Raw genomic sequence first — 26,734 nt, forward strand, 5'->3', positions numbered from 1 at the left:
TTGTTTCAAAGATTTCTATAAATACCAAAACATAATACTCCAAAAACATTATACATATTTGTATCTAAGTCCTTCATCTTTTCAATATTCATTCATGGATCCCACCAACGTTTCCTTGCAACCCCCGACTTTTGGAAACCTGATAACCGTGCTGAGTATTGATGGAGGAGGAATTCGAGGGCTTATCCCGGGAATCCTCTTGAATTTTCTAGAGTCTGAACTTCAGGTATCGATGCAGTGATATGCTCGTTATTCACTCATTTTATTTACTGGGCCACATTTGATAATCATTTAATTTTTTAAATATGTAGAAATTGGACGGTGATGATGCAAGAATTGCAGACTATTTCGATGTGATTGCTGGAACAAGTACGGGTGGATTGGTGACCGCCATGTTAACTACACCAAATGAAAACAACCGTCCCTTGTTTTCAGCTAAAGACATCAAAGAATTCTACCTCGATCATTGTCCTAAGATCTTCCCCCAAAAACGGTATTTTGTCTTAAAAATACTTTTATTCCAAAAATACCCTTATCGTTCGTTCCGGAGGTAACCCATAATACTTTATTTTTTAATTTAAAAATATTATTGAAACTTTTAAAGTAGGTCGAGAGTGAGAAAGATGATCAAAGCTCTATCGGGTCCAAAATACAATGGGAAGTATCTCCACAAGCTCCTCAAGGAAAAGCTAGGCGACACAAAATTGCAGCAAACATTAACCAACGTTGTTATCCCCACGTTCGACATCAAGCTCCTTCAACCGACCATCTTCTCCAGCTACGAGGTTTCTTTGTTTACTCTTCTTTTTTACAGAGCTCAAATTTTGTTGGAGTTAATAAACATAACATTATGTTATTATTATTATTTTTTTAATGACATTTTCAGCTCAAGAACAAACCTTGTTTGAATGCGGCTGTCGCCGACATATGCATTTCAACTTCAGCTGCACCTACTTATCTTCCTGCTCATCATTTCAAAACTCGAGACATCGCCAATGGTAACGATCGGGAATTTAACCTCGTCGATGGCGGTGTTGCTGCAAATAATCCGGTATGTATGGGTTTATTGATATGAAACTCTCGAGAATTCGATCTAACAATCTTCTTGAAGAACAAAACGTTTAAATCTAAACTATCCAACTACAAAACGATAAGAATCAACCCAATGAAAAGTTTTTGAATTGATTACCTTGATGATTAAGATCAAACTCGTTTTTATGCTCGTGATTCGCATCACTCTATAGAATAGCTTGATCAAATCTATTCGAATGACGCTAACATGCAAATCTAAACACAAGAAATGTAAAAGGAAGCTTAAGAAACATATTAAGCAACTTTCATCTTAATATCCAAGATCATCGTACTAAAAGTAGGATTTTTTTGTTTGTTTTACATCGGGGTACCATTAGTGGCCTGTTCGTGTTTTACGGTAGCTTCGAAAATTTGATTCCTCCCCCTAATACCTTAATATTTCCATAGGAAACATGAGTGTTACAACTTGAATTTCGAAAATAAAAAAGCCTATAACACCGTGTATATTAACTTCAAACCGAAACCCTAATTTAGTAACTGTCAATTGAAAGATTGTAACTTCCATAACTAATAAATACATAACGACTACTAACGAATCGTAGCTTAAAATTTTAAAAATAATACTCTAAAATTGAAAAATACAACGAAACCTCCATAAATCCAAATATAGTTATAAATCAAAAACATGCAGACATTGTTGGCTATGGGTGAGGTGACAAAGGAGGCATTGAAAGGAAATCCTGATTTCTTTGCTATAAAACCAACCGATTACTCAAGATTTGTGGTAATATCATTGGGAACTGGCTGTCCAAAAGATGAAATGAAGTACACAGCAGAGAAAGCAGCCAAATGGGGGCTGTTGCAATGGCTGACTGCTAGCGGTTCAACGCCGATCATCGACGTGTTTTCTCATGCAAGTTCTGATATGGTCGATCTTCATCTTTCCGTCGTGTTCAAAGCCCTTCGTTGTGAAAATAACTATCTTCGAATTCAGGTTTTGTTCTTATTCTTGTTCTTGTTCTTGTTTTGACATTTCGGTGGATTGTCATGTTTGAGTGAACTGTGATTATAGGACGATACGTTGAGCAACGTGGTATCGTCAGTGGACATAGCCACAAAGAAGAACTTGGATGATCTTGTTGGGGTTGGTGAAAATTTGTTGAAGAAACCCGTGTCTAGAGTCAATTTGGAAACCGGTGTCTTTGAAGCTACTGATGCTGAAACTAATGAACAAGCTCTTACAAGGTAAAAAAATTACATCCACCGTCCTTTTTATAGATACTTCAAATTCGAGTTTAGATTTCATTTAGTCTTTGTTTCAAAACGTTACATTTTTGCTCGGTTTTGAATATAATGTCTATTTAGACCCTAAATTTTAAATTATTACATCTTTTTCGTCCTCGATTTAGGGTGTAGGGTTTAGGATTGTCTAATTTTTTAAATTAATTTTTATGAGCTATGGAATATAGTGAAACTAAATATTTAAATCAACTAATTAACAGAAATGACAAAAAAAAAATAGTAAAAATTAGTAAAAATTGAAGGTCTAAGGTGTAAAATGTTAAAATATATAATGAAAACTAAATTCAAAATTTAGGAATAAAATTTAGAAATAAAAATGCAATATTTTGAAATTTATTTAAGTAATTAAAATTAATTAATTAATTATTATTATTTTTTTGTATAAAATAAAAAAAGTTTTAAAATTTAATGATGCAGGTTTGCAAAAATGTTGTCCCGAGAAAGGTGGCTACGCCATGCGAGGTCGCCTCACGGGAAGGCTGCACCACCTGCAAACGTCGAATAAGAAGATTTAATATTATGAAAATTATATTTATTTACAAATAAATAAATAAATAAATAACTCATTTTTATTATTAACATTATTTCGTTAGATCCCATTCGGGAATATACAAATATTGAGTGTATTATTTGATTAATCAGATTATTATTCTATTTGTGCTTGTTTAAGATTTATTTATTTTTTTTTTTCGTTTAGATTAACTTGAATTTTTTAAAATAAAATTTTGGGTCGATTTGAGAGTTGACTTTTTTTTGGGTCAACCCGACCAATCTGACCAACTCAAACATTATTACGAAAATTGAGAATATTTGATGTAGGTAACCAATATTAATGATGCAGTATGGCTTATGAATGTTTAACCTTTTGACTTTACGAGATTTTAGTTATTAATATAATATTTATGGTAGATAAGTAGGGGTTTTTTAAATAATTAAAAAAGAAAGAACAACGGGACATCCAACTAGTTGGGTTGTGTGAACTCTATTCGAGTTGTTTGGACCATCTATCTAACTAATTAAAAAAAAAAGTTAAATTATATTATGTATTATAGGAATTTTTTTGTTATTGTCACCAGGATATTTTTGAGCAAAATATTCACAAAATTAATTTTATTAAAAAGTTGTGAAGGAATTAAATATATTTTCAAAAACAAAATAATTAAATTATCGAATTGTTTAAAACCTTTTGCATTAAATTATGGAATTGGTTAATCTGACAAATCTATTGGGGGTTGGGCTTGGTATTTCTGAATCCCACATCGGAAAACGTGAACGTGCAACTCTGCAATCGGGCTATAAAAGGGAAGCGAAGTGTTGGGCAATAACCATCTTTGCGCTTGGGGCAATGACGCAGCTAGTGAGGTTCTAACCGAGGCGCGTCAATTGCTGGTTGAAAACTATTTCCAAACCCCCTCTTAGGCCTGGGTTTGGCTCAGGCCTTCGAGAATTTCTGGAAGGGCTCCCTTCGGGGTAAAGCCCTACAATTCTCAGTTCAAAATTTTCATTAAAAAGCAATTTATATTATTTGAATTTAAACATTTGATAAAATATAAGTAAATTATATTGTTTTACTGAATTATTGTTAATATTCAATGGCCTACTTTACATTAACTCTAATCTGATAATAAGTCTTAGACCAATTTTTTTTTTTTTGTTATCATTTTTTTAAAAATGATTTTAAGAGGAGAGTCGAGGTTGAATGGCTTAAAAGAATAATAATCAATTGCAGTGCAAAGACCACTTCAGGTCGTCTTTTTGTATAGAACAGTGACATTCTAAGCCGACTCCCGACTCTACTAATGACCACATGCACATCTAGTGGGTCGTTGGCATTCTAAGCCGACTCCCGACTCTACTATGACCACATGTGCATCTATTGCAGTGGCTTGGAAGCAAGCTACTATGACTACATGCCAACAAAATGAGATTCTATCACAAAGTTCCTCCGCCAAAATTGCTGCCCCCACAGGGCCGGGGTAGCAAAGCTAAGAAGGCTAGAAGCCGGAGGCCAAGGAGGCATATACGCTCATTGGACCGGAAGATTATTCCACTTCAACCAAGCTTCCTTTTTTGTCACCTACGGTGGAATCTGTGATCACACATAAGTACCTCGCCTTCCAAAAAAAGCGACTGCTAATTGGCACTAATGCCCTGAAATTAGAATACATGAATGATGTTACTTCGATCTAATACCTCTCGATTCAGAGAGGAAATGCACATTTGTCTTTTTTTGAGTCTTCCCATCTCGATCTCTACTAATTGGATATGAGACTGGGTGAAGGGAAGCTTTATGGGAGAAAGGAGGAAAAGGTCGGTACATCTAGTAGCTAAAGGTTTGCTCCCGCTCAATGCTCTTTCATGCTTCAGGGGTGATTTTTCTTATATCATCCGACCTTCCCCTGTCTACTTTTATTCTTTTAAAGGTCAGAAAAGGACTTGGACCATCCGTAGCAAACAATTCTTTTTGTCGAAGATAGGGTAATCTGCATTTTATCTATTATTTATTTAGGATATTAGTTAAAATTAAAATTCTATAAAAGAAAAAAAATTAAAGAATGTATCAAATTCTATAAATGAATTTAAAAAAACTTATCCAAAATGCGATGATTGGGCCATGGCCTAATGGCCCAACAATAAAAACAAATGAAGTAGAAGTTGAGAGTGACAGGTGTCAATGTATAGTGTGTAATTACATATTTACCCTTCTTGTTTTTTTCTTCCCCCATCGTTTCGATTCATTCCATCACCCTCACCCTCCGAAGTTGGCTTTCAATTTTGCAGTCCGAGGAAAAAGCGAAAGCGATGGAGAAAATGGTTGTTCTCAGATCACTATTGCGTTCTGTCCGCGCCGGATCTTACAGCATCGCCGGCGTCCGACACCGGAGTTTACTGCAAAGTTACTACCAGGCCGCTCGGAATTTCTCCTATATATCGTCGCCTCGTTCTTCTTTCTCAGATTCTCCGCTGAGAGTTTCTTATGGTACTCCTATTAATTTGTTGTATTCGTAATTTTGTTTTATAGATTCAAATGTCTCCGGATTGATTTTGCACGGAAGTGTGGGGTTTCTGACGAAGTTATGCACTGTTCTTTATTTAATGATTGTTGATGTACTTGTGGATGCTTCTTCCTTCGTCGAGTGTACATGCAGATGTATTTCTTTCAATTCAAAGTTTTGTTTGCTGTATTTGTACAGTAAATAGCTATATTCTTTGCTGTATTAATATTTATCATGAAGTCGACTGTGCGAGAAGCCTTCACAGTCTGCAATTTGTAGATAATTTTGTTGTGAAATATAAAATTTAAGCAATGCCTTTGTAAGAATTGCAAGAAAATCAATCTCGTATAGGAGAGCAAGGAATATCAAATGAAGTTTTAGAAGTCATTTACCTTTCCAAAACTGAATATCATTCCTGATAGCAAACATATAGTTTGATTAATTCGTAAAAGATAAGATCCATGGGAGAAGGTAAAAATTTCAACATGTTCTGTGCAGCAATTATGCGTTGTACAAATTTTATTGCCCCAACCTGCCACGATGATCTAGAGTGACTGAACAATCTACATAGACACTTCAATTCTTTTTTCAGTATTATAATGTTTGATAAGATATCATATTCATGTTTCATCTGGTAAATTTCTGCAGATTGTGGCTATCTATCTGGCGTAGGGCATGCTAGATTTTTTAGTGTTGATGTAGTTCATATGCCTACAATTGAAGATTCCAAGCTTCAGAATGCTTTCAAGGATTTGATGGCCGCAAGTTGGGATAACCTTCCTGAGCCTGTTGTCTATGATGTGAAGGCAGCATTATCTGGAAGCACCAACGACGAGGCCGGAAAGGAAATTGTGGAAAATGTTTTCCGAGCAGCTGAAGCAGCCGAGGAGTTTGGTGGTATACTTACCAGCTTGAAAATGAAAATTGATGATAGCATTGGTCTTAGCGGCGAGGTATTGGAAACTATAGAATTATCAAATTAAAACCCCATTTGAAACCATTTAGTTCTTGAAAAAATCAAACTTATAGACACTACTTCCACCTATGAGTGTTTTTTTTTTTTTTTTGTTATCTATTTTGTAAAAATCTTAGTTTTGAATACTTAAAAAAGTAGTTTTTAAAAAGTATTTGGAATTTGTCTCTAAATTAAATTGTTTATTTTAAAATTGTGAAAACTATAAGAAAGAATTTGGGAGGAAACAAACATAAATTTAAAAAACAGAAACTAAAGACGAAATGGTTATTGAATGAGGCCTAAGTTATTTTCTTCTGCCATTTTTTATCGAGTAAAAACTTCTGAGTCCATCTGCAGGATGTTAAGCCTTTGTCCAATGAGCTTAAGAATGCACTACAGACGGTTCATGATCGCTATACTGCCTACTTGGATGCATTTGGTCCCGAGGAAAACTATCTGAAAAAGAAAGTGGAAACAGAGTTGGGAACAAAGATGATTCACTTGAAAATGAGATGCAGTGGCCTTGGATCTGAGTGGGGAAAGGTACGCAAATTCCGATATGTAATCTGGCAAAGAGCATAAATTTCATTGCATAGTTGCTTCGGAAACAGTCCACACATTTGTTCTAATAAATGACATTGATCATTTGGTTTCGTTTACCATGTTTTCTTTTTTGTTTTATGACAGGTTTCTGTGCTGGGAACCTCTGGTCTATCAGGGTCATATGTCGAGCAAAGAGCATAAATTTGGCTGTAATTGCAAGCTTCCGTTAGTTTGAGTGTATGTTCTTCAATGTTTTATTGTGCATCTTCTCTCAAAACCAATTAACCGTGGAGTTAATGGCAATTGAATAAGATCTCACCTTGAGGAATGAGTAAACAGAATTTAACATCCTCATTTGTTTACCAATTATTCGGTTTCTTCTACGAGTTTATATCGTCAGTTTCTAAATTTTTGCATTTCTGAGTTTTATATCGATCTGTGTGATCTGTGGAGGAGTCGACCTTAACTCCGATTATTGCTACAGTAACTTCGTAATTGTTGTTAATAACTTAAGTGTTAAAGCATATGTTTATGAAGTAAAGAAGAGGTGAAAATTGGATATAATCAGACGACTAGCTTGGAGGAGGTCTGTTGGACTCTTCACTCCCAACATTGCCTCTACAAAAATGAAACTTAGCACAGGATTTGGACATCAATATGTCTTTACAACTTTGGTGCCTTTATTCCATTTACTCCATGACCAAGATTCAGATGGCGACTTGGGCAGAGGAGGAACGAACAGTGCCTTCCTGCAAAGACCGAACGGCCATCCTTCACAATGACAAAGTTCCTGCAAGGCAGTGTGCCTCTTGAGATCTTCGTCTACAAAATCAAGACCATTTAAGCTCGAACCTCGGGAAAAGTTGGCCTCCACAGAAAAGAATGCTTCCTTGGTTGCAGCACTTGAACAACATGTGAGAAAACTCTGAACTGAGTAGAACTCATCTCCTGTGTTATCTTCATTTCTAGACTCACCCATTTTCTCAATCTCCATTGATGTTATATACAATTCTTTGGTTGCAGGTGAGAAAACCCAGGAAAAGCTGTCCGACAGGTTAGTCTTTCGTCTCAACTTTTCCATTGCTCGACTTCTGATTTCTGATACAATTTCCTGAGAAGAAGATAAAAAAAACTTAAGAGAAACAGATTTCATATAAGATGAAAGAGAAAACAAAAGAATTAGCTGGTGAGTACTTCCTCTTCATCATCGAAGTCACTCGTAGGATATTTGTCCTCTGCGTTTGAATTCGGTAGCTGTCTGCTAAAAGTATGGCAGTTGCAAAATGCATCCTTCAAAGCAGCTGCTAGAAAGGATTTCTTAGAAGGATTTGGTGGGTCTTCTTGATAAAAGACCCCCATATTTGAGAGGCTGGATTTGTTAGTTCCTTTAACGAGCCAGTGACATATATAGAGAAGTAATTGCACCTTACTGCCGCTCCACTTTAGGGATCAAAATGGCTCCATTTCTTACGGTGCCTTCTCAGCTTATTGAAAATAACGCTTTCTAATCCTTAGGTGTAAAGATAAAGTAAGAAGGAACACACGACACTCCAACTAATGATGTTGAACTGCACTAGAGATTCCAGCTGAAAGCTCACACTGCATTCTCTTTACATTACTTTGAATATTAATTGGCCATGCTATGTGCTAATCTAACACCTACTTTTTAAGGCATTTGGACTCTCACTTAATGCTCAAGATTTCGGTGATTTCAGACATTTAACCAACCAATATCTCCTACTTTTGACAACTTTGTCAAGATCGGCCAGTTCCACTGTTCGAGCTCATGGGAGAGAAGAGTACGAAACCAAATCAACCGATCTTTAAAAGTCGGGTCTCAATCTGGTATGCTGTTTACGTATACTGTTCTTATTTAGTACCACTGGGTATAAGTAGATAAAGTGGCTTGATTTTCTCTTTCTTTTAATCAAACTTGATGTTGAACTTATTTAGTACCACTGGGTATAAGTAGATAAAGTGGCTTGATTTTCTTTTTCTTTTAATCAAACTTGATGTTGAACCGAAGTATCGATTCAAAGAGAACTTAGAAATTGATATCAAAACTGGCTTTTAGAAAATCTAGAACAGCAAATCTATAACTATACCATATCAATTATTGTTTTTGGATATTCGTAAGGGTCTGAAATAGTTTGCATGCATCCCGATTGTTGTTACGAGACAATCCACCATACTCTGCTATATTTGTTGTAAGGAAACTCGTAAGATATTAAATTCTAGAAAAGTGACTGGATAGGACATGGTGGTGGTGGGTGGTGCGCATTAAATGAGACTCGTCTCGTTAGGCTGTTCGTTTGAACGGTAAGTAATTATAACCAGACTCTCCCAAGACTCGTGACTAGGAAGTGCTTATTGGATGCTCTGTTGGAGCAGCTATATGTTTATTGATGGCGAATTTTGAGTTGTTCTCCATCATGCTTGTTACGTGAGGCAAAGCATCTTCATACGGCTATGCTTAAAGTCCAAGATGATATTGCTGAAAATTTATTCCTACAAGATGTGATGGAGATGGAGACAGAGACATCTTATCTTAAAGTAAGTTGAGAATAATATTATTAGGTAATTCTTGACTTAAAAAATTACTTTTCTTTTTCACTTTTAGTTGTTACAAAAGAATAACCTTTGATAATTGTGTTAGAATTTTTAGAAAAATGATGACTTGTCCATTCTAGTTTGTTGAGTTATATGCTTGTATTGTCGTATTGTCGTTTTTATTAAGTTTGTTAACCGTGGTCTTCTATTATCTTATCAATTCTTTTTGGTTAAATTGTAATTATCACTATAAAGTTCGGAGAAAATTAGAACTAAGTCTCTATGATTATAAAAATTAGAAGGTTTGATAAAATCTCGTCAAAAGTCTCTATAATTCGATTCAACTCTCATAAATAGTCCATTTAGAATTTTTGATTCGGAAATATAAACTATAGAGACTAAATTTTAATTTTATTCGGATCAAATTGGTAAATAATTTTTTTTAAAGAAAAAAACAAAGACTATAATATTAGGACTTAAGTTAGAAAAAATCTCTGCCCAAAAAGCTATGAAAGGTCTTCTGTTGGCAATGATCATCATAAGACGATAATTATGCTACCACATGATACTGAAAACTATGATAAGAACCCAAACCCTTATTTCGACGTTTCTCTAATTGTATATTGAAAACTATGATAAGAACCCAAACCCTTATTTCGACGTTTCTCTAATTGTATACTGAAAACTATGATAAGAACCCAAACCCTTATTTCGCCGTTTCTCTAATTGTATACCATTCAAAGGTGTATAAGGGTGTTTATTGAGAATGATGTCTAGTGTAAATGCGGAGAGTGCCACCATCATACTAGAAAAAAAAAATAGGCTATGACTTGCATTTCGACTTTTGCATTGCAGACAAAGTAATGATAGCATGATGTTGTCGCTCCTTAGGTCATATCAAGGGCAAGATAGAAAAGTATAATGTACAATCGAAGAGGATGATGCATCATCTAGAACACCAAGAAGAGTGAAAGATTATCAATTTAAGGTGCAAACAAGAACAAAAGTGATGGTATCATCGTGGTGTTAGAGGGACCTAAGTTTAGTGCAATCAGACATCAGATAGACGCTTCACATTGGCTCGTGACTCATTGTCATTTTGATGCGTATGAGTTTCAGAACAAATATGAATGTATATAAGGGGAGACATGGGGTGGCTCTCCAACGTGGCACATGTATGTGTCATGGCATGGGCGAGCGTTGCAAGATAATTGTGTAGAAATTTTTTCACCAATAGGGGAGCGTGAACTAATCTAAATAGGGCTATATCCAGAACGAGTCCAACACGTGAGGTTCGACTTCCACTTACGAAAACCCATGCAAACTCCACCAAGAACACTAAATATTCATAAACTCTCTCTCAAACATCACAATCATTCAAGAAAGAAATCCCATGGAGCTTAAAACAGAGCAATATGATTTCAATCATTCAAACTCAACAATCAATTGAAGCACACGAACCCGAATCGATTAACAAACGAACTTTCAAAGAACACGAACCACACGGCAAAACAATAGATGCAGGCAACGCATCGAACGTCCTTAAGGAAACCTTACTCCCAATCCTCAACATTGGATATCCCATTTCCTCCAACTCCACAGAATCAATAAAGAAGTAATCACCACAGCGGCACTGATAAAAGAGTTCTACAACCTCACCTTTATCTTCCACAGCCATATCCTCTAAGCCTATGCTCTCTGCACCCATTGCATCCCCTTTGGCAGCTTGGAGCTCTCTGTCATAAGCTGCACGAGACATCGAGCTGCCGAGGACTTCCCAAGCCTTCTGCACCTTGAAGTATCGTTCTCCCACAACGTCGTCTGGATGAGATTTCTGGCACATAGCTTGTAACTTATCAGGGTGGAAATTAAGGAGGGCAGACCGGTAGCTAGCTCGAATTTCGTCATGGCTAGCATCTTCTCTCAAAGACAGTACATCATAATAAGTTTCACCAATGGAGCCACTGCTTGAACTCATTTGCAATGGCTTCAATTTCTAAACACGTTGAGATATGTGCAACGGAAATTATAAGCATAATGACAATTGATGGAATAGATAATATCAAATTCCTAAAATCAAACTAACTTAGTGTGATATCTCACATTAGTCGGAGAAAAGAACGAAACATTCTTTATAAGAGTGTGGAAACCTCTCCCTATCAGATGCGTCCTAGGAACCTTGAGGGGAAGCCCAAAAGGGAAAGCTCAAAAAGGACAATATTTGCTAGTAGTGAGCATGGGCTGTTACAAATGGTATCAGAGCCAAACACTAGGTTCGGGAGTGGACACGAGGTGGTGTGCCAGCAAGGATGCTGGGTCTCAAAAGGGGGTAGATAATGATATCCCATATCGGTTGGGGGGAGAATGAAACATTGTGTATAAGAGTGTAGAAACCTCTTCCTTGCAGAGGTATTCTAAAAACCTTGAGGGGAAAACTCGAGAGGGAAAGCCCAAAGAAGACAATATCTACTAGCGGTGGGCTTGGGCTATTACACTCCGTTTGTCATATCACTATTTAGTTTTAAATTTAGCTTCGAACTCAAATGTTTTACGACGAAAGATAAATCTATGATCCATAAAAGGTAAGAAATCAAAATGGTTATCAAATCCGCATAAATACCATTAAGGTACTGTTAGGAAGTTTTCTTTTAGTTTTTTTTTTTCTCAGAGATAGTTTGTTCTCAAAGATTAAAGGGCTGTCAACGATTTCAAATACACAATAACTTCAATGTTTACAAACTAAAGGATGGTAGCGTAGCTCTATTAAACAGTTCATAAAAGCAAACCACTAAACCCAGAATTGTTAAGATTTATACTCGCATACACTTACTGGACATTTCACTCGATCTTCTCTCCTCGCATAAACTATCATTTAGCAGAATCCTGAAGCTTCGGTTTCTATAGTTTTTGGCTAAACAAATAACGAAACCAATAATCTTGATCATAAGAATGTTAATGATTAGGCAAAATCGATTTTGAATCGAACCGATTTTCGGATTCGTTTGAGCTTGCAGACGTTCATCCGTTGTAAGAAATGAAACAAATATGGGGGGAGAGAGAAAATACCTGAGACCGACGACAGGTAGAAGATCGGTGGAGAAGGAATGCGGCAACGGCGCTAAGCGCGACGGAACGGGGAGCAGGCGTGACGATGGAAGGCATAAGGCAGAGGGGTTGTTTTATTATTTTATTTTATTTATTCGAAAGATGGGCCGCTGAAGATGGGCCACTCAAAGGTGGGCCGCTGAAGATGGGCTTGGCTATCCCTTCATTATTATTATTCCAAATATCATAATTTAGGGATTTCATAAAATTCTATATCCGGAAAAAAATTTGATCTCGACTGAGCAATGAACCTGTTTGAGTTCAAATGGGTTCAATTAAATACAAATTTTATGTATAATTTATTCGTCAAAATTGTTAAATGAACATGATTCTCCACTGTGATATTGTTCAGTTTGAGCATTTTCTAAATTATGTGGGATTTTCATCCAACACTAGTCAGTAGTCATTGTTTGACTACGACTTCGAGGCTCACAATACTTTGTTCGACATTTGAGGATTCTATTGACATGGTTAAGTTTAGAGCATGACTCTGATACCATGTTAGATGAACGACTCTTCACAATGGTATGATATTGTCCACTTTGAGCATAAGTTCTCATGGCTTTACTTTGAGCTTTCCCAAAAGATCTCACACCAATCGAGATAGTATTCTTTGATTATAAACCCATCATTTCCTAAATTAACCGACATGGGACTTTCATCCAACAAAAATGAATCAATTCAACTCGAATTAATTGTTAATTAAAAAAATTGCTTACAATATCTTCTATTTTTATTTAATTTTATAATTATTTATTCTTTCGCAACTCTAATAAAATAATTTTTTAAAATATATATTGACTTCGAATGGCAAATCTTTATTAAATGTTTGAAAGTAAATAAATATACGTTTTACGAACTAACATACTTTCTGAACTCCAACCAACTCAACCCAAAAATTTTGTGGATGGATTAAACTAATTGGGATCATTGTTTAATAATAATTATTTGAGTCGATAAAATTAGAACTCTCCACCCTGGTCTAAAAAATATTTCAACCCAAAATTTTTGACTAAACAGATGCTCATGCCATTATCTGAAAAATCAACGTAGATTAGTGGTGGTGCTTTTCCAAACATTTGGAACCTCATCATATACCCTTAAATACATTGGAGAGTAAGTTCAAAGCTCAAATAAATCAATTCCAAAAGTTAATAGTAAAAAAAATAGCCTTTCTTTTTCATGTTACCTCTATCGCCCTCTCGGCCTTCGACTCGTCGATATGAAGTGGTGGCACCAAGTTCGCCAAAACCCGTGTTACATGAAAGTAAGCCAGATATGAATCAAACAGAACATTCAATCAACTGCTATAGTCCCCTAAACAGCCCTCAAAATTTTCATTCATACTACTCTATGGACAATGATGCTCAAATGTAAGAAAGACAAGGGAAGTCACAATCATTTTAGTGGAAGTTTCTTGCCTGATTTGTCGTACAATTAAACGCTAATAACACCAGAGACCCAAGGGACGATCAGCGGGGCGGTCGGGTGTGAGTTTCTGTAAGATTGTGGATAGTAGGTCTTGAAATTCAGTTTGGGAGTTTCTGCCTGCATTTGAATTTGAAGATTTGAAAAGTTAGATTCAAGTGAGCCTACAAAAGAGATTTACCATCACAAAAACAGTTTGGAGCTTACATATTTCAGCCAGCACTCCATATATTTATGCTCATAGATATCAGGAGAGTGGCATCCAGTCTCAGATGGACAGTAAACCCAGATGTTGCATTTTCTTCCACCTGGTTGCGCTCGTTTCACATGATCCAAGCAAGCCTGACAGCAATCCGCTGCACTTTGTTTATGATGTGTTAGGCCCCATCTTACAGCAGCACCACCGTAATCTGTATGGAGCTCGGCGTTACATTCAGGTGGAAGTGGCCTGCCAGGTAAAACTTCACCATCTGCATAAAGAGGGGGAATGAACAACTTGGTGACATATAAACTGAGATTTTAGCTAGAAGAAATTAATAAATATGGTGCACAAAATGTCGCTCTAGGGAGTCGCAAAAATTTACCGAATTCATCTGCGTCTTCAGGCTTATCATCATGCTCCCTGTTGAAGATCTCCGCTGGTATCCACACACCAATTTCTTCAGCCAGCACTGCCCAATCAGTCTCCAAGGCTTTTACTAGAATCCCTGCCAGAATAGGAAAAAAGTTTATTGGCATCGGTCCAACGAGGTTATCGGGTGTCTTTCACAGGTCTGCATCTCAGGTATGACTTTCTAGCACAATATTACAAAAAACAAAAGGTACACTGTTACAGAACTTCCATACCAGCATCTTCAGAAGAAAGAGTTGAATTTTCAATCGTTTGTTCTGTGATTAACTTCCTTGCTTCTTCCAATTTTTCCTTTCTCCAGCTTTCTACTGCTTCTGGTCATTTAAGTGGAAGATTATAACAAGAAACATCTTGCAGGATATTAAATTTTGGCAAGATAGCAGATTATTCATGAAGCATAAATTGCACACTTTACTCACCTTTAAACTTTAGTTGCAATAATGAATACGTGTATGCAGATTGTAGAATATCCAACACATTTTTGATGTCTATGAAGACAGCCAGGGGGAAGCGTAGAAATATATTGTTTTGGCAACTAATGATTAATGTGCTGTACCACAATGGTTATTAATAACTAAGAATCTAACCCCAGTAGGATAAAATATATCATCCCCTTCTTTTTCTTGATATTATTGTCGTTGTTATTGTTATAATATAGGAATTGTTACTTTATAATTCTATATGCTATATAGGTCGATACACTTGGTACGATCTTCAAATTATATTTAATCCAGTAACTCGAGAAATATCTAACTTGAGAGACCCTTTTATAAGGTCTCCCCAACCAACCCCCCCAACACACACACACACATCACCATCGCCAAAAAGGGGTCCAAAGGAAACCTTTCATTTTTTTTTTGAAAGGAAACATGCAAATATGTTAGTGAATGCAAACTCAGTTTTCCTCTTTGAATCATTAACCAATTGCAGCATTAGGTTAAAAGGTCAGAAAAGAATGTGGTTCGCTAAAAGATTTGCTTCTTTTCAGAATACTCCTTAGTTTGCAGTTTTTGTAGGAGGCTTCTTCAAACTGTTCAGCCATCAGATTCTACAGCTTGGAAATTTAAAGGTTTTCAATAATCAATTATTACTTGGTCACCGTTTTAGAGGGGAGCACGATCTTATGGATAACTGATCCTAGGAGCTATTTCTAAGGAAATCGGGTTGAAAAGGAACAGTCGCATTTTCAATAGAAGGGAGGTTTCTCCTCATGAGTATCGAGACCTCGTTTCTCCAGTTCCTTTTTCTCACTTCAGTCTTTCCAAATTTGTTTTAAAGTTATTCTATAACTATGATTGAGAGGTTATTTTAACAAGTAAACTTTTCACTTCAGTCTTCCTGTGGATGCATATACTTTTGTTTCTTTTCAAGGAATGCAAAGATTTTAACTTATCTACAAATGATGCACACTAAAAAATATTTGACCAAAAGAAACCTGCATGACCATAGCACGTACATTCTTTTCTTCACAAAAAGATGCAAAAGCAATAGAGTTGAGAAAATAAAATTTTCTTGGAGGTAGTAAAGAATTGAAATGGAATAGAGAAAAATCATGCCATTAGTAATCTAATCTGAATGAAGTTGGTTGAATACAATATCTAATAGCACTTCAGTTTGACTGGCGTGTTCATATAGACACTTGGACACTTGTTGGACACACATCAGACACTTGAAAGCAAAAGAGATATGTGTTAAAAAAACACTAGTTATACAAATCCAAAATAGGCCCAACATTTGTTATATTGATCTCTTATTAAGTATACTAAACAGATACAAAATAATCTAGGACAAAAATAATAAATTTTGAGAGTTAAATATACCAAACTCATTTTTTAGAGCATATAAATGCATTAACTTATCAACGTCAAATTTTCTTCTGGTATAAAAATGATATGTATTTTAAAAAATGTATATTTTAATAAACATGTCCTTGCCATGCTCACTTCCTAGAATTTTACAAGATGACATATACCACGTCTCTGTGGTGTTGCATCCGTGTCTTGTATCTATATTCATACTTCTTAAATCTATAGTGTTCTAGTGAAGTATTAGTGTTGAGAAAAAAGAAAAAAAAGGTAGAGCAGGTTGACATATATGAAACCAAGGTACAAACTAACTTCCAAAATTATGACCATATTATGTGGCAGTTTACATGTTATGTCAAGCAGCAACAACATCATTGTGACCACAACGAATCTAATACATTCAATTCAACAAGTAATCAGTGTCAGATCAATGGCAACTCTAAACAAAATTGAATTGGAAATGAACTCTAGCCAACTAGTTTGCTACATAACTATAGGGAATAATCTTACAGTTTTAGATATCAAGACAATTATCTAAGAAAAAAAGTCAATTCCGTTTCTCTAAAGTGATGCAGCTAACATATAGTCTCTTTGGATTCGACTCGAGTCACACTAGTGCCATACAGTCTAGTCATGAAAAATGATAACCATGGTATTCAGGCATAACCCAAGCCAAAATAACAATACTTGCTAACTTAAATTTTATCAGAATATTGATATCAAACTTCTTTTGTGAAAAATGAACAAATAAGAAAACGTGTTAGTCTATGATCGATCGAATCTAAGAGAAAGGTTAACCAATCAAATGCTTGAAGTAATTGCTATCCAATATCTTTGCCCTCTAAGCAGTGAGAATTCTAGGCGATAGATATTGCAAGGAAATTATCAGACAGTGCTGACCTCTCTGCTGAGTACTGTTGGAGCTAGTATTTGAGCTTCTCAATTTCAGAAGAATTTCCTCAGTTATCTTCTGTTTCAATGGTTGAGGCAATTCATTCACCGTTTCTTCTTGGGAGAATTCTTTAAGCTCCTTAACCTTTACACCAAAAGAATGATATTCACCAAACAAATATAAGTTCTCCTAAAACAGATCTACACACGGTAAATTGAACAAACAAAGTTCCTCAAATCATGTTGGAGTCTTACAAATTTAATGAGCTCTACCGGCTTAGAGGCTCGACGAATCCGAATAAACTGTTCCATTTTCCTAATCTGATCCGGAGTGTACTTTACAACTAGCTCAGAATAAAGAAAATAGACAGAATAAATACAATGTTAAACATTGCTCAATAATCTTCAACACGAATCAACAACAGAAAAAATGAAAAAGGAAACTAGCTCAAACACTAACCACTTCGAGAATCATTATCCGTATAGAGGTAGAGAGAAGCATATAGAGATCGAAGAACATAGAGAGCAACGATAATGTTGATAGAGCAAATGATGAGAGTGGTTTTCTTGTACGAAAACGCCAATTTACCTCTTCCTTGATAACCCCACTCTACCTTCGCCATATCTCTTCTTCTTCACCTTCATCCCACCACTATATCTCCTCTCTCTATATATCAACACCTCGCACCAGAAACAGAAGACAAAATGGAAGCAAAATTTCAAGCAGATCAATCCGATGGATCTTCACACCAAATCCATAAATTTCTTTTCCAGCAAACAGTAACGAGCAAAATCGTTTTCTCTGACAATTACACTTGTTTTGCTGATAAAACACAACTAACCAATACAATTATCGAAATCCGGTCAAGATTTTCCGCGCTATTGTCCGCTGTATCGCCGTCCGCAGGCGATTTCAACAACGCAATTAGAAGGCAAGTCCGGCAGTGGAGCTAACGCCCGCCGGAAGGTTTGTAAGAAATCAACAAATCTCAGTCCGCCGTCTGTCGCCGACGATCCGCCAAACCTGCGTCGAGCATCAAACCTTCGCCTTTGTGAATAGTTAACCGATTCTGCACAGTTTCCTTTTTGGGCATAAAAATTAAAAACAGAGATTAATTAAATTATATAAATCGCTTTTTTTAGACTTCATTGAAAATGATTATCTACTCAGCCTTTCCCTTCAGCTTATTACCGAAACTACCCTTCTCGTCCACACTGTAATTTTTTTTTTATTTAAGGTCAAAAAAAGAAAATTACAGCAATATAAAAGCACTTACACAAAAAGGGTAAAAAAAAATGTCAGGTAAAAAAAATGTGAGCTGATAAGAATATTGTTACTTTTATAATTTAAAACCATTTAAAAATGATTTATTGAAAAGGGTATATAGGTAAATTCAATATATATATATTATTAAATTGTAAAATAATTTAAATATAATCGTATTTATTCATAAATTTACAATTGGTTTAATCTGGCTCTGTGTAATTGGGCCGCCAGGTAAACGGGTGCGGCCCAATTGTTGAAGGCTAAAAATGGCGGGAAAAGAAACAGAGCTTTCTCTAGGGTTCGCTCCATTGCAGCCATTTTCCCTCACATTCGTGGGGTAACTGTTCATTGTTATCATGGAGATCGATGATTTGGACGACGAAGAGTTGGCATTTTCCAGGAATTATTTTCTGGCGAAGGAATTGGGCGGCTCGAAGAAGAAATCTTCTCGGAAACTCGCCGACATTGACGTCGTCGACGAACAGGTACCGGTGTTTAAGTTCTTCAAATTGAAATTACTTTGATTTGTAGGAAAATGATTTGTAAGAACTTAATGTTCAGGAATTAAGGGCGGCGGCGGCGAAAATCGAGCCTAAGCATGAGAAAGAAATTGCGGCTCTGATAGCTAGCTACAAAAGTTTGTACTCCAAGTGGGAGTTTGAGCTTAGGTATGCCATTTTCACGGTAGTTGAACTGTGCTGTTGTTCGTTAGGAGATCCTTGGTTGTAATTTGCGGAATCACTTTAGGATTTTTACGAACTAAAAGCCGATGAACTTGCTATGGATAGGCTTTTAATTTCCTTTAAGGATGTTTTTTCTATTCCTCTAGTAAAATCGCGTCTGTAATGCAGATGCGGTTTTGGACTTCTAATGTATGGATTTGGTTCGAAGAAGGCCTTGATTGAGGATTTTGCTTCGACAGCATTGACGGATTATTCTGTTATAGTTATCAATGGCTATCTTCAATCAGTCAATATTAAACAGGTATCCTTCAGCCAATGGATATCCTCATACCAAATCGTTTTTATGTGTTCTTAAAGTCTTGCAATTCTTCTTGTGTAGGTTATAGTAGCCATAGCTGAAGTACTGTCGGATCAGTTGAAATCCCGAGTTAGAAATGCATCAGGTAGCACATCTAAAGTTCATCATCCATTTACCTCGCGATCCATGGACGATCTGTTTTCATTTTTGAATGGATCAAATGAGGAAGACAAGGATTGTTTTGTTTGCGTTGTGATACACAACATTGATGGAGCTGGGTTAAGAGATTCTGAAACTCAGGAGTATCTTGCCCGAGTTGCTGCTTGTTCCCATGTTCGAATTATTGCCTCCATTGACCACGTGAATGCACCACTTTGTAAGTATAATGCTTCTTCTTTTCATCAATATTTAATATGAATTATGGGTTTCAAACATCACACCAATGCCTTTAATTCTTCGTATTGCTAGCTGTGGAAGTAGAATTTTGTTACATGGGAATGAGAAATAACCTAAAAAAGTCTATGATATATGGATTATGGATATAAGGTTATCGAGAGGATAACACTAATGATTTATTTCGTAATAATTACAAATGATTTGATCCAAATCATTCATATGAAAAGATACCCGGATCATGAAACATATAACCTCTCTTTATAAATTTATTAATTGAACATATTAATACTTCAACATGATGATCATTTCCGTCTAGGAACTGGGTCAATTTACTCTTTTACATATAGAAAAGTAGATGAATAGTTCTTTTAGTTTTAGTGCTGATATTGGGACTTGAGTAATGGGGGACAAGAAGATGTTGTATAAACCATTACAAATTGCACTATTTCATTGATCTATATCTCACTAAATCATGAATTCTGGTTTTTTCAGTGTGGGACAAGAAGATGGTTCACACACAATTTAACTGGTTATGGTATCATGTTCCAACGTTTGCCTCTTACAAGGTTGAAGGAATGTTCTTCCCTTTGATTCTTGCACATGGTGGCACGGCTCAAAGTGCGAAAACTGCTACAATAGTTTTACAGAGTTTGACGCCCAATGCTCAAAGTGTTTTCAAAGTTCTTATAGAACATCAGCTATCTCATCCCGATGAAGAAGGTAATCTCATCATTTGTTTATTATATGAGTAGCCAAGCTAAGCGTAGCTCAACATGTTAAGATATATATTATCGACTCAAATCTCTATACCCAATAACTTATATCATACCATTGCTCTGATACCATGTTAGATGAACACGACTTCCACGATGGTATGATATTGTCCACTTTGAGTATAAGCTCTCATGGTTTTATTTTGAGCTTCTCAAAATGCCTCATACCAATGGACATAGTATTCTTTGATTATAAACTCATGATCATTCCCTAAATTAGCCGATGTGGGACTTTCATCCATCAGATGATATCATTTCAAAATTTCAGGTATGCCAATCAATAACTTGTACGCGATTAGTCGAGAGCGGTTTCTAGTGAGCAGCCAGGTAACACTGAACTCCCATTTGACTGAATTTAAAGACCACGAATTGGTGAAAACCAGAAGGCATTCTGATGGTCAAGATTGCTTGTATATACCTCTTCCATCTGAAGCACTTGAAAAACTATTAATGGAGTTGGGATAACATCTTTTGCATTCTTTCTGTATGCATAAACAAATTTTGTGTTTGTGTGTGTAATTGTTGATAAGTGTTGTACTGTAATTGTTTACAGATATTGGATTAATCACTAATTAAATTTTAATTTTAATGGAAATTTCCTAATTTTTCGGGGGAAAAACTGGTTTTACCCCTCGTTTTTTTGTCAACTTTATTAATTTTAATTATCAACTTCTAATTTATCAAATTATGCCTCAAAGTTAGATAATTATATAACTAAACTTTTTTTAAGTGAGTTTTAACAATGTTATTCAATAGTATTAATCAAAGTTGAATTAAATTTTGATACTATTGAGTTAATGAGATTTTCAAATAAAATTTTATTACAAATTGCAACAATAATATTTATATTTATACAATATTTAATAATTAATTATCATTTTCATTCTCTCTTTAATAGTTCACGTTCACGCAGTCCACGTGTTCACACCGCACTGCAAATAGGGTAGGGCCCATTTAAGAGCATTAATAAAAATAATGGATTAAAAAAGGGCACCGTCTGTGGGAATCGATCCCACGACCACGTGGTTAAAAGCCACGCGCTATACTGGCTGAGCTAAGACGGCTACACACATCCAATTATCAACAATATTTCACCCTCACGCCGTCCACGTGTCCACACCGAAACGCAACTAGGGTAGGGAGCATAAATAAAAACAATGGATTGTCATAAAACGCCGTCTGTGGGAATCGAACCCACGACCACGTGGTTAAAAGCCACGCGCTCTACCGGCTGAGCTAAGACGGCTACACACATTCAATTCTCAAGAATATTTCACCCTCACGCCGTCCACGTGTCCACACCGAAACGCAACTAGGGTAAGGCTCTTTCTATGAGCATTAATAAAAACAATGGATTATATTATAAAAACGCCGTCTGTGGGAATCGAACCCACGACCACGTGGTTAAAAGCCACGCGCTCTACCAGCTGAGCTAAGACGGCTACACAAATTCAATTTTCAATAATATTTCACCCACACGCCATCCACGTGTCCACATCAGAACGCAACTAGGGTTTGGCTCTTTCTATGAGCATTAATAAAAACAATGGATTATATTATAAAAACGCCGTCTGTGGGAATCGAACCCACGACCACGTGGTTAAAAGCCACGCGCTCTACCAGCTGAGCTAAGACGGCTACACAAATTCAATCTTCAATAATATTTCACCCTGACGCAGTCCACATGTGAATGAGGCTCCATCTATGAGCAATTAATAAAAACAATGGGTTATCAAAACGCCGTCTGTGGGAATCGAACCCACGACCACGTGGTTAAAAGCCACGCGCTCTACCAGCTGAGCTAAGACGGCTACACAAATTCAATTTTCAATAGTATTTTACCCTCATGCTGTCCACGTGTGGGTAAGGCTCTATCTGTGAGCAGTTAATAAACACAATGGATTATCAAAACACCGTCTGTGGGAATCAAACCACGTGGTTAAAAGCCACGCGCTCTACCAGCTGAGCTAAGATGGCTACACAAATTCAATTTTCAATAGTATTTCACCCTCACGCAGTCCACGTGTGGGTAAGGCTCTACCTATGAGCAGTTAATAAAAACAATGGATTATCAAAACGCCGTCTGTGGGAATCGAACCCACGACCACGTGGTTAAAAGCCACGCGCTCTACCGGCTGAGCTAAGACGGCTACACAAATTTTATTTTATTAATTTTTTAAAAATCATTTAGCATTTTCAAAATATTGGGAACTTTAACGGTCGACTGCGAATCAATTTTCCGTACGAAATCGAAATTTCCATCAAAACGTACCGAAGCTCGTGATTTCTGCTACTCATCTGTTCTTTGTTTCCATTTCACACAGAGACCAAACCCTAAGAGGAGACCATGGGAATCGCTAATCTCTCATACGAGGAATGTCGTCGTAAGAGAGTCGAAGAAAACAAGAAGAGAATGGATGCCCTAAATCTGCCCTTGCTTTCTCAAGCTCTCATCGATTCTTCTCCTTCCAAATCCAAATCCTCCCCTGTAATTTCATTTCGTTTTTTCTTTTTCCTTCTCAATCTTCTGTTGCTCTGTGTTTTTCCATGGAATATTGAGCTTCTTTTGCGGCTTAATCGATCCAGAGTAAACAGGCCAAGCATCGTGAGATGAAGAAACAACTGGTGGTAGTGAGGAGATCCAGTCGTGTAGCAAAACAACCAGGGCCTGTTTACGCTGAAGTAAGCCTTCCGTGTTATGCTAAACCTAACTGGATGATGAACTAGGGTTTTATTGCTGCTTTTTAACGGATTGGAAATTCTTGTCCTGACAATCCCTTTGTTTCTGGTTTTGTTTTCGTTTCTTTTCAATTAATCTGGCAGGTTCTTGTCAATCGCGTGGCGATTCCTAAAAGGTATCTCTGCTGAAATGGAAATAGAAACAAAGATTAAAGGCTCTCCATAGAGTTGAATCGTTCAGTACTGTTACTCGTTTTCTTTTTTTTCTTTTTTCTTGGGATTATGTAGATTCTCCAGCGCAAGAGATTATCCAGACCATTTTTTTGCTTCGGATGAAGCAAGAAAAAATGCGTTTGAAAGAGCTGAGCGATTACAATCTGTATTGGAGCCAAATTATCCCAACTTTATAAAGTCAATGGTTCGGTCTCATGTAAGCGGTTGTTTCTGGCTGGTAAGCTAAGTAGAATTATCCGTTGAGCGTATGATCTTCTAGCCCTATTTCCTCTCTGTCTGTCAAACTTGTTGTGCTGGATCTTAGAAACCACGACTTTCCACACTAGTACTCATATTAGCATAAGCTTTCATAACTTTGGAAACCAAAATGTTTCATACCAATAGAGATGTGTTCCTTATCTATAAATCCATGATCAACTCCTTAATTAACGGACCTAGGACTTCTCTCCCAACAATTCTCAACATTGGATGTGGTATTAGTCAATTAGAAACTATTTTATAGGAAAAAATACTTGTAAACGCAGGGGCTTCCTTCTCATTTCTGCAAGGAGCACCTACCAACCAATGATGGAGTAATGACTTTAATGGATGAAGGTGGCGATGAGTATCCAATAATATATTTGGCGCGAAAGACAGGGTTTAGTGGAGGATGGAAGGGTTTTTCAGTTGCTCATAAATTGGCAGATGGGGATGCTGTGATTTTTCAACTCATTAAACCTACAACCTGCAAGGTGATTGTTCAAAGTTCTTCAACGTTTGTGTTGTCTGCATAAGTTTTCAGAAACAAGCACAATATATTGGTGTCTGTGTATGCATTTTTTTGGTGCACTATCACTCTTCAGTTCTCATTCTAGTTTACCTTACTCACCCTTTATTTGTTTACTTTTGTTTTCAAAATTTACCTTTTTTTAGTTTTGAAAATCTGTTGGTTTAGCTTGTGGCTGACAAGACAAAGGAGAGCATTACTGATGGGAGAAATTTTTTGGTTAAATTACAAATTTGGTTCCTGCCATTCGAAGAAAGTTAAAATCTTGTCTTTATAATTTTAAAAGTTGGAATTTTAGCAATATAATTTGATAAAATGTCATAAGTAGTTTCCATGGTTTGCTAAATAGTTTTAAATCATAAGGATAAGATTCTAATTTTCTTGAAATTATAGGACCATACTCTTTCAAATATATAGGGATTATGTATGTTTCTTGCATAACTGTTCTTAACACAGTACATCTTGGTGTAGTCCACATATCTATAGTCTTTGACTGAACAGACCTCAATTACTTAATTTTTTTTCTGTTCTTCTTTCAGGTATACATCTTTCGAGTTGGTGACTCAAAAGAAGATAGCGATTCTGACAGTAGCTAAGTGATACTTACCTATCCTAAGTCAGGTAATCTTAAAACGAAATTACTGAACTAATTCTGAATGCTGAGTTCCCAATCACTAATAAACTTATTTCTTTTTCACTTCTAAATTTCTGTGAATTTCTCGAAGTTTTTCTTTCTATTATTACTACTATTCTTTGGCCGGTGCAACAAATAACTGGAATTCATGTTGATGTTAATGAGATGCATTCCTAGGATTTGTTGGTTCTGTCATTGCTCATAGTTTACATTGAACCCACATGAAATTATTAATTGACTTTTAAGAGTGGTGCTTTTAAGTGAAGCAATTTTCTTGCAAAGACACTTTGAAAAGATATCATTTTTAAACGTTCATATTGTGAATACTTGTGAAGATACTTCTAATTGGTTAAGAAGCTCTTTTCATCTTCCACTGGTTGACCGATTCATATATCTTGTAAGATCACAGTCTCCTCCTCTAAGGTTATTTTCCTGTTCATTTCAGGAGATAATGGGAAGGAAGTGCACATAATGCAGAAGTCAGGCTTGGTTTTGGAGTAAAAAGCAATCTCTCTGTCTTGTACAATCTTGTGTCTGCTGATGAATGGGGTTTGTCTATCAAGTCTCCCTTTGCCCTAACATATCTTCATTTCTTCTTCTCCTTATTAAATTAAACCCCTTGCTCTTTGTTTTCACTTAAGACTTCTGTGTTTAGCTGATAGATTTGTGCAGATTTTGAACGGGAGAGCCTCGGGGTTTGTAGTGGGATGAATCCTTGTGTAATCTATAATGTATACTAGAGTTTTTAAAACCAAGTCTCTGATTTAAGTAACATTTTATTATGTTCCTTTCTAAAGAATGCTAAACTATACATGCTTCTCTGGTGAGATCCCACCTCGGTTGGAGAGGAGAACGAATCATTCTTTGTAAGAGTGTAAAAACCTCTTCCTAGCAGATGCGTTTTAAAAACCTTGAGGGGATGTCTGAAAGGAAAAACTAAAAAAGAATAATATATGCTAGTGGTGAGCTTGAGCTGTTATAAATAGTATTAGAGGCAAACACTGAATGGTGTGCCAGCAAAGACGCTGAGCCCTGAAGGGAGGTGGACACTTACCGATGTGCTAGCGAGGATGCTGAGCCCCGAAGGGAGGTGGACATTGACCGGTGTGCCAGCGAGGATGTTGAGCCCTGAAGGGAGGTGGACACTGATCAGTGTGCCAGCGAGGATGCTGAGCCTTGAATGGGGGTGGATTGTGAGATTCCATGTCGATGGGAGAGAGGAACGAGTGCCAGCGAAGATGCTGGACCCTGAAGGGGGGTGGATTGTGATATCCCACATCGATTAGAGATAGGTACAAACATCGATTTTGAGATCCCACGTCGATTGGAGAGAGAAACAAGTGTCAGCGAAGACGCTGGACCCTGAAGGGGGGTGGGTGGATTGTGATATCTCACATCGATTGGAGATAGGTACAAACATCGATTGTGAGATCCCACATTGATGGGAGAGAGGAACAAGTGTCAGCGAAGACGCTGGACCCTGAAGAGGAGTGGATTGTGATATCCCACATCGATGAAAGATGGGTGCAAACATTTTTATAAGGGTGTGAAAATGTCTGCATCACACATTTGAACTCCTCGTGCCTTCCATGACTGGTCTAATCAGGTAAGGAAGGGGAAGTGGGTTCCTTGTCTCAGCCCTTGGAAAGGAATTATGGGTCTTGTCGGCTCTCCTTTAAAAACAATTGAGAGATTAGTAATATACTCCGTGCTACACTCCCAAAATCACTCTTTCCAAGTTAATGAAAAAAAAAAAAAAAAAAAAA

The 26,734-nt window shown here is 36.6% G+C and overlaps 7 protein-coding genes, 1 long non-coding RNA gene and 7 other non-coding genes across 20 annotated transcripts; 6 read left to right on the forward strand and 9 right to left on the reverse strand.

Annotated features, from left to right (window-relative positions):
• Positions 1-73: 73 nt before the first annotated feature.
• On the forward strand, positions 74-2,839 carry LOC111454082 (patatin-like protein 2). The gene is made up of 7 exons (XM_023095382.1): positions 74-226; positions 312-493; positions 608-785; positions 887-1,051; positions 1,724-2,026; positions 2,105-2,277; positions 2,752-2,839. Exons 1-7 carry the CDS (start codon positions 95-97, stop codon positions 2,837-2,839), a joined length of 1,221 nt encoding a protein of 406 aa, XP_022951150.1. The 5' UTR covers positions 74-94.
• Positions 2,840-3,661: 822 nt separating this feature from the next.
• On the forward strand, positions 3,662-3,812 carry LOC111454775. The gene has a single exon (XR_002712507.1). It is a non-coding gene; the product is annotated as a U4 spliceosomal RNA (small nuclear RNA).
• A 1,249-nt stretch (positions 3,813-5,061) lies between these two features.
• Positions 5,062-7,236, forward strand: LOC111454085 (succinate dehydrogenase subunit 5, mitochondrial-like). The gene is made up of 4 exons (XM_023095387.1): positions 5,062-5,314; positions 5,979-6,283; positions 6,643-6,828; positions 6,973-7,236. Exons 1-4 carry the CDS (start codon positions 5,137-5,139, stop codon positions 7,027-7,029), a joined length of 726 nt encoding a protein of 241 aa, XP_022951155.1. The 5' UTR covers positions 5,062-5,136; the 3' UTR covers positions 7,030-7,236.
• Positions 7,237-7,303: 67 nt separating this feature from the next.
• On the reverse strand, positions 7,304-8,493 carry LOC111454089. Its single transcript, XM_023095392.1, has 2 exons — positions 8,023-8,493; positions 7,304-7,939 (listed from the first exon to the last, which is right to left on the reverse strand). Exons 1-2 carry the CDS (start codon positions 8,185-8,187, stop codon positions 7,481-7,483), a joined length of 624 nt encoding a protein of 207 aa, XP_022951160.1. The 5' UTR covers positions 8,188-8,493; the 3' UTR covers positions 7,304-7,480.
• On the forward strand, positions 7,633-9,540 carry LOC111454090. Of its 3 annotated transcripts, XR_002712371.1 has the most exons (4): positions 7,633-7,742; positions 7,852-7,882; positions 8,544-8,673; positions 9,166-9,540. It is a non-coding gene; the product is annotated as an uncharacterized LOC111454090 (long non-coding RNA). The 3 variants fall into 3 exon arrangements; XR_002712370.1 differs by having other exon boundaries at positions 8,544-9,540; XR_002712372.1 differs by having other exon boundaries at positions 7,663-7,742; positions 8,500-9,540.
• A 1,167-nt stretch (positions 9,541-10,707) lies between these two features.
• LOC111454088 (DPH4 homolog) lies at positions 10,708-12,567 on the reverse strand. Of its 2 annotated transcripts, none has more exons than XM_023095390.1 (2): positions 12,445-12,567; positions 10,708-11,374 (listed from the first exon to the last, which is right to left on the reverse strand). In XM_023095390.1, the coding sequence occupies exons 1-2, from the start codon at positions 12,538-12,540 to the stop codon at positions 10,814-10,816; spliced, it is 657 nt and encodes a 218-aa protein (XP_022951158.1). In that variant the 5' UTR covers positions 12,541-12,567; the 3' UTR covers positions 10,708-10,813. The 2 variants fall into 2 exon arrangements, with proteins under 2 accessions (XP_022951158.1, XP_022951159.1); XM_023095391.1 differs by having other exon boundaries at positions 10,708-11,382; positions 12,445-12,540.
• Positions 12,568-13,642: 1,075 nt separating this feature from the next.
• On the reverse strand, positions 13,643-18,351 carry LOC111454084. Of its 3 annotated transcripts, none has more exons than XR_002712369.1 (8): positions 17,699-18,351; positions 17,494-17,582; positions 17,248-17,383; positions 14,758-14,856; positions 14,496-14,618; positions 14,119-14,381; positions 13,828-14,031; positions 13,643-13,782 (listed from the first exon to the last, which is right to left on the reverse strand). XR_002712369.1 is itself a non-coding variant. In XM_023095386.1 (8 exons), the coding sequence occupies exons 2-8, from the start codon at positions 17,859-17,861 to the stop codon at positions 13,921-13,923; spliced, it is 984 nt and encodes a 327-aa protein (XP_022951154.1). In that variant the 5' UTR covers positions 17,862-17,905; positions 18,081-18,351; the 3' UTR covers positions 13,746-13,920. The 3 variants fall into 3 exon arrangements, 2 of the variants coding, with proteins under 2 accessions (XP_022951154.1, XP_022951152.1); XM_023095386.1 differs by having other exon boundaries at positions 13,746-14,031; positions 17,699-17,905; positions 18,081-18,351; XM_023095384.1 differs by having other exon boundaries at positions 13,746-14,031.
• Positions 18,352-18,802: 451 nt separating this feature from the next.
• On the forward strand, positions 18,803-21,258 carry LOC111454083 (origin of replication complex subunit 2). Its single transcript, XM_023095383.1, has 6 exons — positions 18,803-18,990; positions 19,067-19,173; positions 19,357-19,489; positions 19,568-19,862; positions 20,375-20,602; positions 20,924-21,258. The coding sequence occupies exons 1-6, from the start codon at positions 18,862-18,864 to the stop codon at positions 21,118-21,120; spliced, it is 1,089 nt and encodes a 362-aa protein (XP_022951151.1). The 5' UTR covers positions 18,803-18,861; the 3' UTR covers positions 21,121-21,258.
• A 388-nt stretch (positions 21,259-21,646) lies between these two features.
• On the reverse strand, positions 21,647-21,719 carry TRNAK-UUU. Its single transcript has one exon. It is a non-coding gene; the product is annotated as a tRNA-Lys (tRNA).
• A 109-nt stretch (positions 21,720-21,828) lies between these two features.
• On the reverse strand, positions 21,829-21,901 carry TRNAK-UUU. The gene has a single exon. It is a non-coding gene; the product is annotated as a tRNA-Lys (tRNA).
• A 123-nt stretch (positions 21,902-22,024) lies between these two features.
• On the reverse strand, positions 22,025-22,097 carry TRNAK-UUU. The gene has a single exon. It is a non-coding gene; the product is annotated as a tRNA-Lys (tRNA).
• A 123-nt stretch (positions 22,098-22,220) lies between these two features.
• On the reverse strand, positions 22,221-22,293 carry TRNAK-UUU. Its single transcript has one exon. It is a non-coding gene; the product is annotated as a tRNA-Lys (tRNA).
• Positions 22,294-22,393: 100 nt separating this feature from the next.
• Positions 22,394-22,466, reverse strand: TRNAK-UUU. Its single transcript has one exon. It is a non-coding gene; the product is annotated as a tRNA-Lys (tRNA).
• Positions 22,467-22,732: 266 nt separating this feature from the next.
• On the reverse strand, positions 22,733-22,805 carry TRNAK-UUU. Its single transcript has one exon. It is a non-coding gene; the product is annotated as a tRNA-Lys (tRNA).
• Positions 22,806-22,920: 115 nt separating this feature from the next.
• LOC111454086 (B3 domain-containing protein At5g42700-like) lies at positions 22,921-25,742 on the forward strand. The gene is made up of 7 exons (XM_023095388.1): positions 22,921-23,143; positions 23,242-23,337; positions 23,479-23,510; positions 23,623-23,785; positions 24,093-24,299; positions 24,874-24,955; positions 25,414-25,742. Exons 1-6 carry the CDS (start codon positions 23,003-23,005, stop codon positions 24,928-24,930), a joined length of 696 nt encoding a protein of 231 aa, XP_022951156.1. The 5' UTR covers positions 22,921-23,002; the 3' UTR covers positions 24,931-24,955; positions 25,414-25,742.
• The last annotated feature ends 992 nt before the right edge of the window (positions 25,743-26,734 follow it).

Source organism: Cucurbita moschata, unplaced genomic scaffold (genome assembly GCF_002738365.1).
Source record: "Cucurbita moschata cultivar Rifu unplaced genomic scaffold, Cmos_1.0 Cmo_Scf00016, whole genome shotgun sequence".
NCBI classification, from domain to species: domain Eukaryota; kingdom Viridiplantae; phylum Streptophyta; class Magnoliopsida; order Cucurbitales; family Cucurbitaceae; genus Cucurbita; species Cucurbita moschata.